General features: G+C 49.4%; 1 protein-coding gene across 1 annotated transcript; it reads left to right on the top strand.

Moving 5' to 3' along the window:
- Positions 1–559: 559 nt before the first annotated feature.
- SH2D1B (SH2 domain containing 1B) lies at positions 560–13918 on the top strand. Its single transcript, XM_019747333.3, has 4 exons — positions 560–3146; positions 9427–9490; positions 11285–11450; positions 12525–13918. The coding sequence occupies exons 1-4, from the start codon at positions 3013–3015 to the stop codon at positions 12560–12562; spliced, it is 402 nt and encodes a 133-aa protein (XP_019602892.1). The 5' UTR covers positions 560–3012; the 3' UTR covers positions 12563–13918.
- The last annotated feature ends 1779 nt before the right edge of the window (positions 13919–15697 follow it).

Below are 15697 nucleotides of genomic sequence, written 5' to 3'. Positions count from 1 at the left end.
CACCAGTTCACATTCCCACCAACAGTGCACAGACTACTTTTTCTCCACAGCCTCTCCGGCACTTGTTACCTTCCGTCTTTTTGATGACAGCCCTTCTGAAGATGTGAGCTGACACCTCTTTGTGGTTTTCACTGCATTTCCCTGAGACCTAAGCACGTTGAGCAGGTTTCTATCTGTCTGTTGTCCATCTGTATATCTTGTTTGCAAATATGTCTATTCAGGTCCTTTCCCCATTTTAAAATTGGATTCTTTGGGGTTGTTTTGCTAGTGAGTGGCGTGTCTTTACACATGTGGACATTAACCTCTCATCAGATGTGGTTCGCAAACAGCTCGCCCACTCTGTAGGCGGCCTTAGCAGGATGTTTCCTGACGTTTCTCTCCATGAGTCACCTGCATTCTTCATTTTATGGACAAGTTCTCGCCCTTCTCCCGGCTGTTGGGCAGGTTATGGCCACCAGTTCACAGCACAAAAACACACCTGTTTACAGCCATTCCCAGAGAACTCGCCTCCATTCATCTTCCCTACTCCCGCCCCAGGCCCCGTGCCCTCTCTTTCTTTTCCTCATTTCCTCCCAATTCCTCGGGAAGGGTCTCTGATGAGCTCATCTTGGGTCAGGGCCTACCCTTGACCTCCCAGAACGTTCCATTTGGGACATTACTATTTCAAGGTGTGTCTTTAGAACAGTGGGATTTGAGCACCGGCTCACACACGTCCTACTGAATGACCCAGTGCTGGACGTGTCTGTCTGTCTCGTGACAGTCCCATAAGAGTTAGTGGTACGGCCTTGACTCATTTCTGGTCCTGCTGTGTGGGGTCCACTTCAGAGGGGTCCTCTGTGCTTCCTGCTGCATCCCAGTCTGGCTGTCCCCCTCTGGGACAGGCTAAGTCTGATCAGAGGGTTCAGGTGGTGACAGTTTGACCTCTCACTTGTAAAGGTCATTATCAAACTTGCCTAAAGTTTTCACCCACTGATTATTTTTGCCCGAATTATTCATTTCAGGAGGTATTGCAACATGGGCTTGAGATGGTTCTGTCAGTGGGTAAACACGTCACTTTGCTAGACTGTCCTCCTTCCCAGTGTCACCATTTTAGACTCCAATCGACGAGCAAGACGTCATTATCCTAGTTCACCCCAGCATGGCCAACCCACTGTTTCCAAACTTTTGATTTTCACCAATGTGATAGGTGAGAGAGGTTATCTCAGAGCGGAATCAATGTGCATCACTCACGATGAGTGAGGAGAGGCGGGTAGGTTTTTAAATGTACAAAACGGCAGGAAAACCCCTGCGATGATACAGACGAACAGACCCCCAATTACTTCCTCCTTTCTGTAACCAGTCGCCTCACACCAAGCGTGGCACTCAAGCAAGTTCCCTCTTTCAGCATTAAACGTTCTCTCCTCGGCTGCCTTTATTCCCAAGAAATGAGGTAGCAAATTGCCCCAGGCTGCTTGAGAGAAATTGAGATTTGAAAGCATCTCTCTTGATTGTGTCACTGCATGCCACTCCATGACACCAAAGGCAGAGCAGGGGGACTTCCCCTGGAGAACACCAGTGTGCTGCAAGGAAGTGCAGTGGCAGCCAGACTTCACGGTGGCAGTCAGGGCAGCTGACACCGTCGCCTCGGCTAAAGTAAGGACCGGCCATGAGCACAGGTTTGAATTGCCATGGGACGCACCTGAGATACGGAGCCATTCCCACAGATATGTGACTAAGGCAGCTGGACAGGGAGAGAAATTCCATTCCATTTATACCAGCTGACACTGGATTACAGATATGCTTACATGGCTTATTTATCTGAAATTAATTAACCGTTGATTAATGACTCAATCGTCTGTAGGATGGTTTGGTTGCTCAGAGGAAATGGGGAAACATGGGTGAAAGGGCATAAGCTCCAGCGGCCAGACGAGAACGCGCTGGGGTGTCGTGTCCTGCGTGGCGACTAGTCAGCACTGTCCTGCTGCTTGAGAGTTGCCGAGTGGGTAGGACTCCGTGTGTCCCCCCACAGCACGAAATGGCAATTACGGGACATGTTGGAGCGTTCGCTGGCCTGCGGTGGGAGATCGAGTTATCAGGCCGTACGCCTTGAACTACACAACCTTACACGTCGATTAGTCTCAGCCGAGCTGGGGGAAGGCCTGAGAAATTACCCTCAGGCCACTCTGACCCTCAGGTAACAGTATCAGCCGATCAAGGTGGAAAGGGATTTCCTCATCAACACCAGTGTGTCTAAATGGGGTCAAGTGTCTCTGGCCCGACAGGTGCTTCCTGGTCTCTCTTCACGGGGACACGTCACTGCTTTGCACACCCAGGTGTCCCTCCCACCTGCACCTGCTACTTGTCCCCAAAGCGCAAAGCTGAGGACGCTGAAACTGGCCTTGTTCACCTGTGGCAAGGAGCCTGAGGCAGGGGTGGGCTGTCGCCCCATGGAGTCCCACTGCATCCTCCCCCAATGATGTCTTCCATTCCTCGTGACCTTTGACCCGTGGGAGTCCTAGCCTTATCTGTCCCAGTGAGTCTGCACGTATCTGGGCCCTCGCACCCTCTGAACACTTTCTGAGCACCCGTTCTAAGCTGAGCACAGACCAGCAGCTCCAGCAGAAAATGGCATCCTTTAGAGCATGAGCAGTGCTGTGTCCCCGGAAGGGCCACCAGGAGCCAGAGCAGGTGACACCGCGTGACTCTGGGTGCTGCCGCAGGCTCTGGGGAGCGTGACTGCCCCATGGCAGTCCCAGGGGGGCTTCAGGTTCTCTCGCGTCTCAAGTACACTGTTGCCCACAGTCATAAGTCACACTTGGGCCTGCGTGCAGCCAAAATGGCTTGGTCACATACCACCTCCACCCTTCGCACTTCCTGCTCTAGTGAGATGCGTGGAGTCCACAGACCAGCCTCAAGTCACGCCCACTGGCTGGAGCAGGAAGGGGTATCTCCATTTGGCTAGCTGCCTCTGCATCTCTCCTCAGAGCCGCCCCTGACTTCGGCCTGAGTCCCAGGGACACAGGACGCGTCCCTATGGATCTGCCTTACTACCACGGCCCTCTGTCCAAGACTGACTGCGAGAGTTTGCTGCTCAGCAAAGGGGTGGACGGCAATTTCCTGCTACGGGACAGCGAGTCGGTTCCCGGGGTTCTGTGCCTCTGCGTCTCGTAAGTAGCCTCGCCTGCCACACATTTCAAACCTTACATGAGTGTAGTAATGATAACCAAACAGAAAGGAAGCCATATTTCACTCTGAGGTTGCAGCCCCGCGAGCAGAGGGAGGCGAGGGGGACCCAGGGCGGCGGGGAGGGTCGCAACTGTTCCCGTCCTCAGTATGCCCTGCTCTCCCTGGTGCCACGGCCACACGGGCAGACTGTGTGGGGCCGCAGAAGTGGGGTGCTAGGGAACCTGCAGGAAGCCTGGGAGGTGAGGGGACACCCCGAAGGTAGCCTTGCAACCAAGGTCCTCTCTTGCAGAGTCTGTTTATTTGGTTAAGAAAAAGGCCAGGGGTCCTTTGTGAAAAGTCTACCTGAGAGACCGTTTTTACACGGATTCTGCGGGCTCCACTTGCAATCCTTAAAATGCTAATAACAGTTCAATTCTGTTAGATTGGTAAATGGCTGCGCTTACGCCGTTCCTTCTCACCATCTTGTCTGCTGAAGCAGCACAGTCTGGCACCGTGTACAGATGGAGAATCAGAGACGTGGGTTCCTCACTTGGCTTGTTTGTGTTCAGATTCACCCGGCGGTTCCAGAGTCTGGCTGGCTTCAGGGTGAAGTTCCAGGCCAGAGTCAGCCCAGGGCCCTGTGAAGGCACCTGATCACCCCGAGAAATAGCACCCCAGAGGTGTCAGCGGGGTCTCATACCTTCCAGTACTCTCCGCATTGGGGGGGGGGGGGCACTGAACTTCTTCTGCTCGTTATAGGAATGAAAACCCAGTGCATGCATGGGTGCTCCGGTGTTTCTCAGGACGAGGGAGTTAGGACAGAAGTGACAGAACAGGTGGGGGTCGGGGGCACCCCCTCTTTATACACTGCGACACAGGCATGAGAAACGCAGCCCTCAGGTGCTAGCAGTTTCCATTTTCAAGCTACGGGTAATACTGACAGCGATTTCGTCAAATTTTCTTACTCAAAAGAGGGTAATTCTTCTTTTGAGATTTGTGCAATCACATCCCTTCCCCTCTTTTAGCTTTGGTTGTCTGTCTTCTGTTTTACCGATTTATTTCCAGTTTCTATGTATGAAGGTAAAACATTTTTTTGCCAAAAGGACAGATGCATAAACGACAACTACAGACCAATTTCAATTTCATTTAGTATTAATTTTCAATAACCTACTAATCAAATTGAAGCCAGTAACATGTAAAATGCATTATGCTCAAGTATGGTCCAATCTAAGCCATCAAGGATGGTTCCCTGCCAGGAAAATTGTTAGTTTAGAGTTTATTAATTAGAGTTTTAAAAAAAATCAGTAGAAAACTAGGTAAAGTATAAGAGGAGGCAATTATCTGAAACACAAGTGTGGAGAAGACATGAGAAATTGCCAGGTCTTGCTGAGAAGTAAAGAAGTACAAATGAACAGAATAACAGGACACCCTTTTCACGCTCAATGGGCAAGAATCAAAACTATGGAAACGCCCGAGGAAGTCAGAGTGGGGAGAGCATCTCGGCGGTCACGTAGCCAAAGCATAAAATGCCTGGATCAAACCTTTGGCCCCAAATTTCACTAATAAAAACCTATCTCCTAGTTAGTGTCCACTGCAAAACAAAATCCACTAGGTATTCCATCAACAAAAAGGATTTATTCAGGGAAAAGAAAGGATTGCAGCCCGGTGCACGTCAGGTGAGGTTTCTGCTGGGGAGATGGAGAAGGCCTTTACAGAGGGGACACTCGGGGGACAGGACGCTCAGGGGAGGGGCCAGAACCACAAGCTCCCTGGTCAGCACAGTGTTCCTGCAGGGCCCTTATGATGACAGGGAGAGGGGTCCCCTCCCAGACACCCTCCCGATTCTCTCCAGGTTAGGATCACACAAGTATGTGCAAATCGACACTGACAAGACTGGGTAAATCCATACCCGGTATGAAAAGCCGCCACGATCTATTGTTATGTGAAAAAAGGCAAGATGCGAAGTATGATTCCATTTGTTTGTTTTTTTTGTTTTGAAAAAAAGGATGCCTCTCTCCTTGAATATTCATATATAATTTCTAGAAGGTATATAACTTACCATCGTGGGTACAGCTGGGACATCGAGGAGGAGTGAGTGGGGAAAAGGGTGTGGCGTTATTCTTTTCATGTGATGACTTCTTTCCACTGTTTGAATGTTTTATGTGCATGGGTTACTTTTGTAATTTCAAAAAATGTTTATAAAAATGCAGTGAATTCTACTGCCTATTCCAGCCCTGTGCTAGGGCCTGGGCAGAGTCTCAGGAGAGTCCGACACGTTCTAAACAAACAGAGCAAGGTCAAGTATAAATTCCAAAACAGACAGTTGTGTTCAAATTCAAGGACAGAGATGAGCAGAAAAGCCTCTAGAGGAGGTGTGATGAGCTGGGGCTTGACTGGGTAAGATTCGGTGACCTGGAAATGGGGTGGAAGGGACTCTGGGGTGGCGGGCCACAGGGATGGGTCTAGAAGGTGGGTACTTTAAGGCACCGGTGACTCGTGCAGGGTTCTGGGAAGGTAGTTTGGAAACCAACTTTTGGAAAAGTAGATTTGGGATATTATTTTGGGGGCTTAACAGGAGGATTCCGTAGACAACGGGGAACATGGATGGTTTCTGAGCAGGGATGTGTCAAGACTGGTGCTGAGTTCTAGGAACTGGAATCTGGAGCATGTACTGAAGGCAGGTGATGGCAGGCGCTGGTGAGGAACGGGCTGTGGTGACAGCTTTCTGCAGCCACGGGAAGGCTGCAGTGAGGAGAACCCCACCTGAGCCGACTTGGCACGTGGCCTCACTGAGGGGACGACAGCAATGCAAAGGATGAGAGGGAGAGACCCTGGGAGTTCCTTCCAGCTTTCAGATTCTTAGCTCTTTAGACTCGAGTTCAGAAAGGAAAAAATAATGCAAACCATTTGGTTGTTTCTAAAACTCCAATGTGGAGAAAGGTGTGAAAAAGAGCAGAAATGACCTGAGTTTTCCGTACTGAGAAATGAGTGTGTCTGGTCTGGGCACACACACGTCTGCAGACCCCGCTCCACGCGGGTGCACACAGAAGGAAACGTGTACGTAGTGTTCATTCTACACGACCGTCTGCAACCTGCTCCTTTCAGGGTTTTAGGCCCCCTTTCCACATGAAAGACAGCCGACAATTCATCCTGTCTCGATGCTCAGTGTTTTACTGACCAGGTATATCATAACTTACACATAATCATTCCCTCGGGTTATTTCCAACGGACCCAAGGGAACTTGAGACTATTAGCATTTTCACAAGCACGTCTCTGAAAGTTTGCCCGACTCTCTCCTTAGGATAAAAGCCTGGCTGTTTTAAAACTTTGCCCATGTTGACAAACTAGCACAATAAAAGGCTGTACGAGGCACAAGCCAGTTAAGGTCCGTGAGAAGGCCAGAATCAGAGGCCTTGGAACGCCCTTGACTGACTTGGGTTCCCCACTGTGGTGGCCCAGAAACAGGCAGACACAGGCCTGACATCCGGGGACACAATTCCATTTCCTTCAACTAACCTTCGAAGTTTGGTTAAAATCACGCTGCAACTTGAACATAAACAAGTTTCCCTCCAACCTTGGTCACTGCGTGAGAGCAGCGCTAATGTTCAGGCCGTTCCTGACCAGAGCTCACAGACCCTGGGACGGCACCGCCGACCCCGCCGTTCACCTCTGTTCACCAGGCTACACACGTCTGTTGCAAAGAGAAACTCAGAAGATCTGTATTCTAGCCTTTTCAAGTCTCAACTGAAAACGTAACGCTGAAGAGGTGAAAACGGTCCTTACTGCCCTGTGCATGTCCCACGGCTTAAATGGGAGATCTCCACAGAACAACCAAAAACGGAGGCATTTCAATGCAGCAAGCAGTAGAAACCTTAGAAATGACCAAATGACTAGTGGACTGCATTTCTTGTTGTCGCACCCACAACTGTCCTCCACGGTGGCCACTCCCACACTGGGCGTCAGGCCAGGACCGAACAGCAGCTACAGGAAGCATTTGCTCTAAGGCCAGAGACCAACCACGGAAACTGCAAGGGCCATGTATGCAAAATGCACTTAAACTCAGTTTGTGTATTGGGGCAAAAATCCATTCATCCACATACGTTTTATGTCACGATGATGGTCACAGCTTTACAGAGCTATAACTGACCTAAGGCAAAAAGTGTACTGTGGGGTGGATTTTGACATTTGTCTGCATCCGTGAAGCCATCCGCACGGCCAAGACACTGGACGCGCACAGCCCCCCGAGCTTCCCGAGCCCCTTCCCACCCCAGCTGCCACCATCAGCTTCTGGGCACTACACACTGACGCAGCGTCATGTAAACCCAGCGTGCGACACAACTCGGAACTCCAAAGACAGTCCTCTCTGAGTGCTTTCACCCAGAGTCACTGCCTTGGGATCCTGCCGAGTGAGCAGAGTCTCATTCCAGAGACACGTCACGATTCCTTTCCTCATCCACAGCCATCACAGCCAAAGCTGCGACCGACGTCTCTGACCGGGTCTTGGGGACGCGTTTTCATTTCCCCTGGCCACATAACTAGGGCTCAGTCACATGTTCCGTGCAGGCTGATACTTTTAAAGAACAATCCATCTGTTTTCCAAAGCAACCGCCATTCCCACCAGCACGACACGGGTTCTGACGGCTCCACCTCCTCACAGACGGTGCCACGGCCCGTTCTTTTCATTTTAGCCACATTAACAAGTGTGCGGTGGACTCACGCTATGGTTTTAATTCACGTCTTGTGAATGACTAACAATACTGAGCATTTTCTCAGGTGGTGATTTCCCATCCATATATGTTCTTTGATGAAGTGTCCATTCAAAGTGACCATTTAAGATTTTTATTTTCTTTTATTTATTTTCTTACTGAGTCTTGGTGATTCATTACATATTTTGGATGCAGGTTCTTTATGACAGATGGTTCGCAAATACTGTGTCCTATTTTGTGACTTGTCTTTTCATCCTCTTAACAGTGTATTTCAAAGAACAGAGGTTCTCAGTTTTAATGAAGCCCAACTCATCAATTTTTTTCTTTTATGGATCATGATTTTAGGGTTGTATCTAATAAGTCCTAGTCTAATTCAATCCACAGAGATTTTCTCCTATTTTTTCCTAGCATTTTATAGTTTTAGGTTGCACATTTCATTTCATGTAGCCCATTTTGATTTAATTTTGGTACCTGGGGTAAAAATAAAGTCACTTACTTAAGAATCTAACATAAGCCATGTGGTAGTTGGGTTTCAAAAAGCCATGTGACCAACCAAATGCAAGGTGTGAACCTTGTTCGGTCCCTGATTTGAACAATACTTCTGTGAAAAGGCATTCCTGAGACCTCTTTCCAGACTGTGGGATACCTTCATTTGCCACATGAGGAGGACTCGCGGGAACCTTTTTGTGGCTTGCCATGTGATTTGGGGACACCCCTGGCTCATTCTGGCCGCAGGAGACCCCACAGACAGGCCTGAGGTTTGAAGCCAATGCAAAACCTCTGGTCAGTGACAAGGCCCCCTGTCCGTACGGCTGTGACCAGCTGTCTGATGGCCTCATCCTGTCAGGTCACCGGCCAGTTGATTCTTTGGCACAGGGACTAGTATGGGGTCCGTCGGATCCCTGGAACCTCATGGAGTCAATGTCTTTGATTGTCATTTTTTACATGTTAATATTTCTGTGGGATCTGAATCCATTTAAGAGCCAATAAACATTTAATGTGTGTCTTTTTCTCTTTGAAAGCTATTATGAAATTAATACTGTATCTTATGACTGATGACATCTTGGAACTAGAGGCACATGGTACTGCACGCTATTTCTTGCTTTGGAAGTTGCTAGGTTGGGTCTGTTATCTAAACTCTGGTTGAATTACTTAGCCGATGGTCCCTGTTCCAATGAAGGACCAGGGCACAATACATCACTTTCTTGGACAAAATTCCATCCTTCTCTGTTAGCTACACTAGCACCTGTCATGAGGACAACGCCCCATCATTTTCTAAACAATACTCTGCACCTGCTCAGAGCTGAGTGAAGACCAGACAGGCGGACGGAGACTAAGGAGGCTGAATCCTCTCTCCTGCTCCCTTTTGCTGCGGCCCAGACTCCCACCATCACACAAGGTCCCCATTTCCAAACCTTGGTCCCTTTCCAATTCCCACAGATGAGAAGGTCTGAAAATGATCAGTTTCCTTTTGGGATCCAAGGCTGACAAAGGCTTTGCACACAAAACATAATGGCAGATGTTACCTGGGTTTGCATATGAGAACGGTACGACTCACGCAGTCCTCTTTCCACAGGTTTAAACGTTTCGTCTACACATACCGCATCTTCAAAGAGAAACACGGGTGTTACAGCATACAGGTAAGAACATCCCAGAACTCCTCAACAACAACAACTAAAGGTTGGGGAGATCCCAGGTCATCTCTCGACCTGAGACCTGGCCATGTGGAGGCATTCTAAAAAGGGGGGCCCCAGGCAGAGCAGAGTCACATCAATAGCTAACCTTGCCTTTCTCGGAGAGAAATGGGAGGGCACCAGATCTGGTCCCATCTTTGAGTCATCCAGGCTGTTTCTCAAAGTGCAGAAGGACGGATGCTGGGATTCCCCAGCGGTCAGCTGCACCAGCCTGGACTCCAGGTACGGCCACTGCTGACTAGAAGACTAAACGATGACCGGGACGGGGGAGTAAGGGAAAGTGGGCAGGTCTGAAGGTTCCGAAAGTCGGGTGGACTCCCCAGCGGTGTGAGAATATAGAGAGAAGAGCAGTCAACAAGCTGTCGCATGGATGGCTTCACATTTTCGGGTTTACTGAGACCTACACAGATGAACTTTTTGCGTCTTCTGAATTTATTTCTCTGGCTTAGGAAGTAGAGTATAATCAACATAACTGGATCTTTATTTACCAACAGAAATAATCTTGAAACAGTGTTTCTGAAACATTGCATACAAGGTTAGGCAAACTTTACTGCAGGGTTTCTCAGAACCTTCCGTACGCTAGTCAGTGTTCACTGAGTGTGTCTGAAAGAGACTACGATATACAGTGACACACATACACAGTTTTCCTTTTGCTATAAAAGGACATTATTGGGACAACTGACACACTTGAATAAGGTCTGTGGATTAGCAAATAGTCAGAGTGCATCAACATTAATTCCCTCATTTGAACTGCAGTGTGGATAAGTCACTCCCTCCTTTTTAGGAAATACTGAAGTACATAGGTTAAAGCGATGTCATGTCTGCAGCTTACTCGAAAATTTTTGAAGAATATATATGTCTATATGTACACACATATGTATATATATTGACAAAGAATAAAAAGCAAACATAATAAAATGTTAACATTTGGGGTGTGGGTGAAGGATATAGATGGAAATTTTAAAAATATTTTTGCAACTTTTCTTCAAGTTAGAAATTATTTCAGAATACAGTGTTGTCTGAAGAGTAACGCATTTTAAAACATTCATTGCTCTGTTGTGCACACGTTGGGAAATTCTGGACATTCCTTCCACCCTGTTTTGTCTCGTCTGCGTGCGGATCAGCGAGCTCAGACACAGGGACGCATCAGGGCTGCAGGGACGTGACTCTCGTGTGGGGCCTCCTGCACGACTTCAGTGTCACCCTGACCGCCACTGGGGGAGGGGTGACCCACCCTGCAGGTCTGCACCCCACCCCCACACACACCAAGGAAAGAGCAGAGGAAACCAGCTCCTTTCATCTGTGAATGACTTTTAGAAGGTTCTGTCAGAAATTGTCCTTGCTTTGCAGCTGGGGACCAGAAAACAGCTGTTGGTTGCGTACCACGGTGCCATGCCGATTTCAATTTCAACTGGGCCTTCCCTGTCTTGCCGCCGGTCCCGGAGGCTCTGAACTCACCCAGTAGGTTGAGTGCCTATGTGCAGCTCCCGTCCGCAGGCCACTCTGTCGGTCCCCAAGCACCGAGCCTGGCTGCGAGGCACAGTGTGACACCAGCTGTCACTGCACCTTGAGCACAGAGCCAGGTGACAGGCGCCTCACACACTGGCACCAGCAGGGGCCTGAGCTGCCGCCTTGTGTTAAGTTTGTCTGCTCAGGGGCCGTCCTGAAACCACTGCTCTGGGGACTGTCACGTCACTCACAACTGCCAGTGACCAGCCATGTTTTGTTTGTGTTTTGCAGACTGCGGAAGGCACTCAAAAACTGGTGTTTCCAAACCTAAAGGAACTAATCTCCACATTTGAGAAGCCAAACCAAGGGCTGGTGGTTCCCCTTTTGAAGGCAGTCGAGAGAAGCAGGCCCTGCTTGAGGTGGCGAAGGTCAACGATCGAGCTGGACGGCACTTACGGTAAAAGCTGTCACTCTGTGGGTCAAAAGGAACCTTCATACCACCGCCAGCAGTGCACACTGCAGACAGCACACAAATGTCCTTTTCTGCTGAGGTGGCCCCGAGGTGGCTGACACCCACAGCCCCTGTGCTGTGGTTCTGGGCAGCTGACCTCCTTGTCACCTTTCCTTGGGGACACGTGGACAAAGAGGCAGAACTTCCCAGTGGCACTGTCCCTGGGGCTCTTCCCGCTCATTTTGCTAAGTATTTGCTAAGGGTCACTTTGTCTAGTGCCCAGGACACCCCCTAAAGCTGCTGGGCCAATGAGGGGTCAGGCGCCTCCAGGCCACAGGCCACCGGAAAGTCACTCTCAGAAAAGCATGCGACAAGCGCCAGCCACAGTGTAGTCTGAACTCAGACTCCTGAGATGGTCCTGGGTGAGCCTGCTCTCTCTTGGTTGGACGTATGGTTTACCCCCACGAGAGATTACAATTATCTGTGAGTAGGGGACTGTGTCGAGCTGGTGTGCTCATGAAGGAGAAGGGCGTGGGTCCCCCCGCGCCACAGAGTCCCTTCCTGTGGGCTCAGCTGCAAGTGTGGTCGCCTGGCCATCTTCCACCAAGACTTGGAAGGAAAAAGCCTAAAAGGGGGCAGAGCCACAAACCCAGAAGTCCCCGTGCCACCGCTGCCGCTAAAGGCAGACGGGCCGCTGAGGGTGGGGTGGCAGCACTGCCTCACAGATGATCACAGCTCCCAGAGAAGGACGCTTACAGGTCTGAGAACGGGGCGGGAGTGCCACCACTCCGACGTCCCTGCTTGCCCCCCCACCAGCCCTGCCGTGTCCTCTGCCCTTTGTCTCTTCAGAACAAACTTCAGGTGTCCTTCCCTGGGCAGGCCCGGGCGCTCTGCTGGAGCCGGGAGCACTGACGCCCGACTCACCAGGACACCCCGGTTTTGCCAGGAGGGCTCCATGTGGTACCCCTGCCCTTGACGACGGATGTCACCTGGCTGTGGCATCCGAACCGCCTCTCCCTGAGCGGGTGGGCAGGCTGCGTCCTGGGTGCTGAGCTCATGACTGCTCTCTGCTTCCCCCAGAGAACTACAGCAGTGACTACGTGCAGGTCTTGCCTTGAAGATAAGGAGACAGAAGAAGCCATTAGAGACGACGGGGTGAGCCTCTTCTCCTGCACACGCAGGTCTGTCTGGAAAGCTGAGCCCTCAGGAGGCTGTCCTGGTCTGGAGACTGGGTGCTCTGTGCACCCGCGTCAGCTCCAAACGCTTCTCTGCAGGGCAGCCTGAACCCCCTCCCTGACTCGCTAGAGACACGACCAGGCGTCTCGGTGACACCCTCCTTGCACCAGGAACAGGCAGCCAGAGGGGCAGCTCCCTGGAGGGGCCTTCTCCCCCCAGCCTGGGTGACCCAGCTTTCTGCTTTCCAATCTGGGTCTTCCTGCCAAATGTCCCTGGACACTCTCTCCCCGACTTTTCCTATTCCATTTGCGCCCCACCCACTCAGCAGTGTGGCTGCGGCTCTGAACAGTGACGCCTGCAGGCACTTTTAAGGAGCCTGGGTGGCTCCTGTTCCCAGGTAGGCATTACGTCCCCCAGAGCATGGCCTGTGTCCCTATGTCCCCCTCTGGGCGCAGCAGCTCCTAGACTGGATGGGCTAGAAGTACATCCTCACGACTTGCAGGCTTGGTTCTAAGTGCCTTTGAGCTTTCCTGCTGGCTCCGAGTTTTAAGACCTGATTAGTGTGGGACGCACCAAATTCTATGCCCATTTCTTACACACTTCACCCGCTGGCCTGACCTTTCAAAGCTGTAAGGAGAGGACCCCAGAATTCCAAACAATGTGAACAGACACTGTGGCTAGAACCCAAAGTGTGAGCCACTCTGAGTTCTTGGGGCACAGCGAGCGTAGCTGCCACCAACTAGAGCCACATCCAGGGAGCAGAGAGAGCCAGACCCTTCTGCTTGGTTCCGTGAAGGGCACCGGAAGCCAGTCTTTGATTCTCTCTCCGTGCTACAGAGAAGCACATACCCAGAGCCCACAGCAAAGCTTGGCACAGAAAACATATTCAGCGGCTGTTTCTGGACTCAATGGCGGACTGAATCAATATAAAATGTGGCCACTGCTGGTGGCAGACACTTGCCTGAGCGTTACACTCCAAACCCCGGCAGCACGAACGAGACTCCTCGTAAGAGCAAGAGCTTTCAGTGCGGCGCTCATGAAAGCCACCTCCGTCTCCCTGCGCACCGCACCTGGCACGGGCACCGCAATGCTGCCCGGTCTCCACTGGGGCCCCAGCATGTCCCAAGCCAGCAGGCCACTTACAAGCTGATGTGTATGTCACACTGCGTGTCCCTGACATGTGTCAGGGACTGGACGCATCAGGTGAAGGACGGCTGAGAGGTCTGGACGAGGGATAAACGACAGCCATTTCAAGTGTCTGAGTGTCTTCTGTCCCTTCTCCTCCGGCATCAGACGGACGTGACACTGATGAAACTGCCGGTGTTACATCAGCCTTGCACTGCTTCACTCTCTCTCGTATTACTTTTTATAAACCATTGGATTTGGTGAATTAACATTGCATTTAAGATGTCTGCTTAAAACTCATAAACTAAATGGAACTGTAACTGACTCACTCACGATATTAGTATAAAATGAATGACGCTTTCTCCTTCGTCTGTTTTCTGTCACAACTTTGTAAGGTAAGATGATTTGTTCCTTTAAAATTTGTTAGTATTTTTGTGAAACTAAGTTTGAGGCTGTGGTGAGGGGAGGAGGTAACTGTTTAGATCCTTCTCATTAACTTATTCAATTAGTTTGCCAATTTTGGCATTCTTTGTTTTTCCAGGAATTTATCCATTTTGCCTGTTCTCTCAATAATTGGCACGTAGTTCACAATATTCTTCTCTTATTTTAACTATAGTCACCCCTTTGCCCCATAGCTCATTTGCATCTCACTTTTTTATTAACCGATTCAATCCATCGTAATAGTCCTTTCAAAGCCAGCTTTCGGATTTGTGGACCTTTGCTGTTATCGTTTCTAGGTTGTTATTCTCTATTTCATAGATACGTAGTTTCATGTTTTTGAGCTTACTTCCATGTTATGAGCTTACCTGGCTGGCTTTCAGTGTTTACTGTTTTCTAATAAACGTGCTTAAAGCCACGACTTCAGCCCCTACCGTAGACTACGTTCAGTGTGTCCCAAACACTGAGTGAACGGTGTTTACTGCTGTTCGGGTCCAAGTACTTTTAATGCCTGTGAAGTGTCCTTGTCTATCCAAGGCCTAGTCAGCAATTTGTACTTGTTTTCAAACACGTATTTCGGTTTTCCTTCTAGCACAGCTCCCACACTATGTAGCATTAGGGTCAGACAGCACAGTTTAACTTGATTCCTGGGGCTTCCTTGCAGACCTGGTACCTGCGAATATCTGTGACTATTTCATTTGTTTGGAAAGAATCGTTTCTTCTATTTGTTTTAAGCTCATTCCGTTCACCACCCCTCAATGCAGTCATGATACTAGATCACGTAAAACAAAGAGTGTTAAAGGTTTTCTTGTTTTTCATCCATTTGATCTATCAGAGTCAGAGAGCTACGTCCCTTGTTTTAACGCAATCTGTAATAGAGTTTCGCTTTCCAATAACGATAGTTGGTGCAACGGTTTGTCCTCAGTCCTGCCATTCTTGCTTTAGCTATTTTGAGGTTATATTTTAGATGTATGTCTTTTTATAAATATTTTACTATCTTGATCTGTTTCTTTAATTTTATGAAATGTTTTTCTTTGTCTCTTAAGATTTTCTTTCCCTTTAATTATATTTTACATCACATTAAAATTGCTAGCTTGGCTTTCTTTTTATTTACACTTTTGCAGTATATAATTTCCCAGGCCTTTGTTTCCTCCCCTCCCCATATCTTTTATGTTGTCCTCTGTAAATAAAATATTGCTGGATGTACTTTTTTTTCAAATTTAAGGTTCTGTTTTTGTTTAGTGAGTTCACTAAACAATTTTACTTTGTTTCACTATTTTAATTTGTTCATCGACATTTCTTTCTGCCGTTGTTAAGGGCTGAGTATTTGTGGACCCCTACGTCATATGCTGGAGCTCTTGTCTCTGCGGGATGGGGTTTGGCTTTTGGGAGGTGATGGGTCTCAGAGGAAGCCATGAGGGTGGGGTCCCGGGGGCGGAGGGGGGGTCCAGGGTCCTTGGATCCAGAAGATGAACCAGAGAGTTCTCTCCTGTGCGAGCAGGAAGACAGGCCTG

The sequence above is a fragment of the Rhinolophus sinicus genome, chromosome 11, assembly GCF_057876585.1.
Source record: "Rhinolophus sinicus isolate RSI-liver-muscle chromosome 11, RSI-T2T, whole genome shotgun sequence".
Taxonomy (NCBI): Eukaryota; Metazoa; Chordata; class Mammalia; order Chiroptera; family Rhinolophidae; genus Rhinolophus; species Rhinolophus sinicus.
Note: the sequence above shows the minus strand (reverse complement) of the source record. Positions and strands in the feature narration are given on the sequence as shown.

Coding starts and splice junctions, on each gene's coding strand:
- SH2D1B (XM_019747333.3), top strand. CDS start 3,013: ATGGATCTGCCTTACTACCACGGCCCTCTGTCCAAGACTGACTGCGAG. Junction 3,147..9,426: donor GTTCTGTGCCTCTGCGTCTC/GTAAGTAGCCTC, acceptor CTCTTTCCACAG/GTTTAAACGTTTCGTCTACA. Junction 9,491..11,284: donor ACGGGTGTTACAGCATACAG/GTAAGAACATCC, acceptor TGTGTTTTGCAG/ACTGCGGAAGGCACTCAAAA.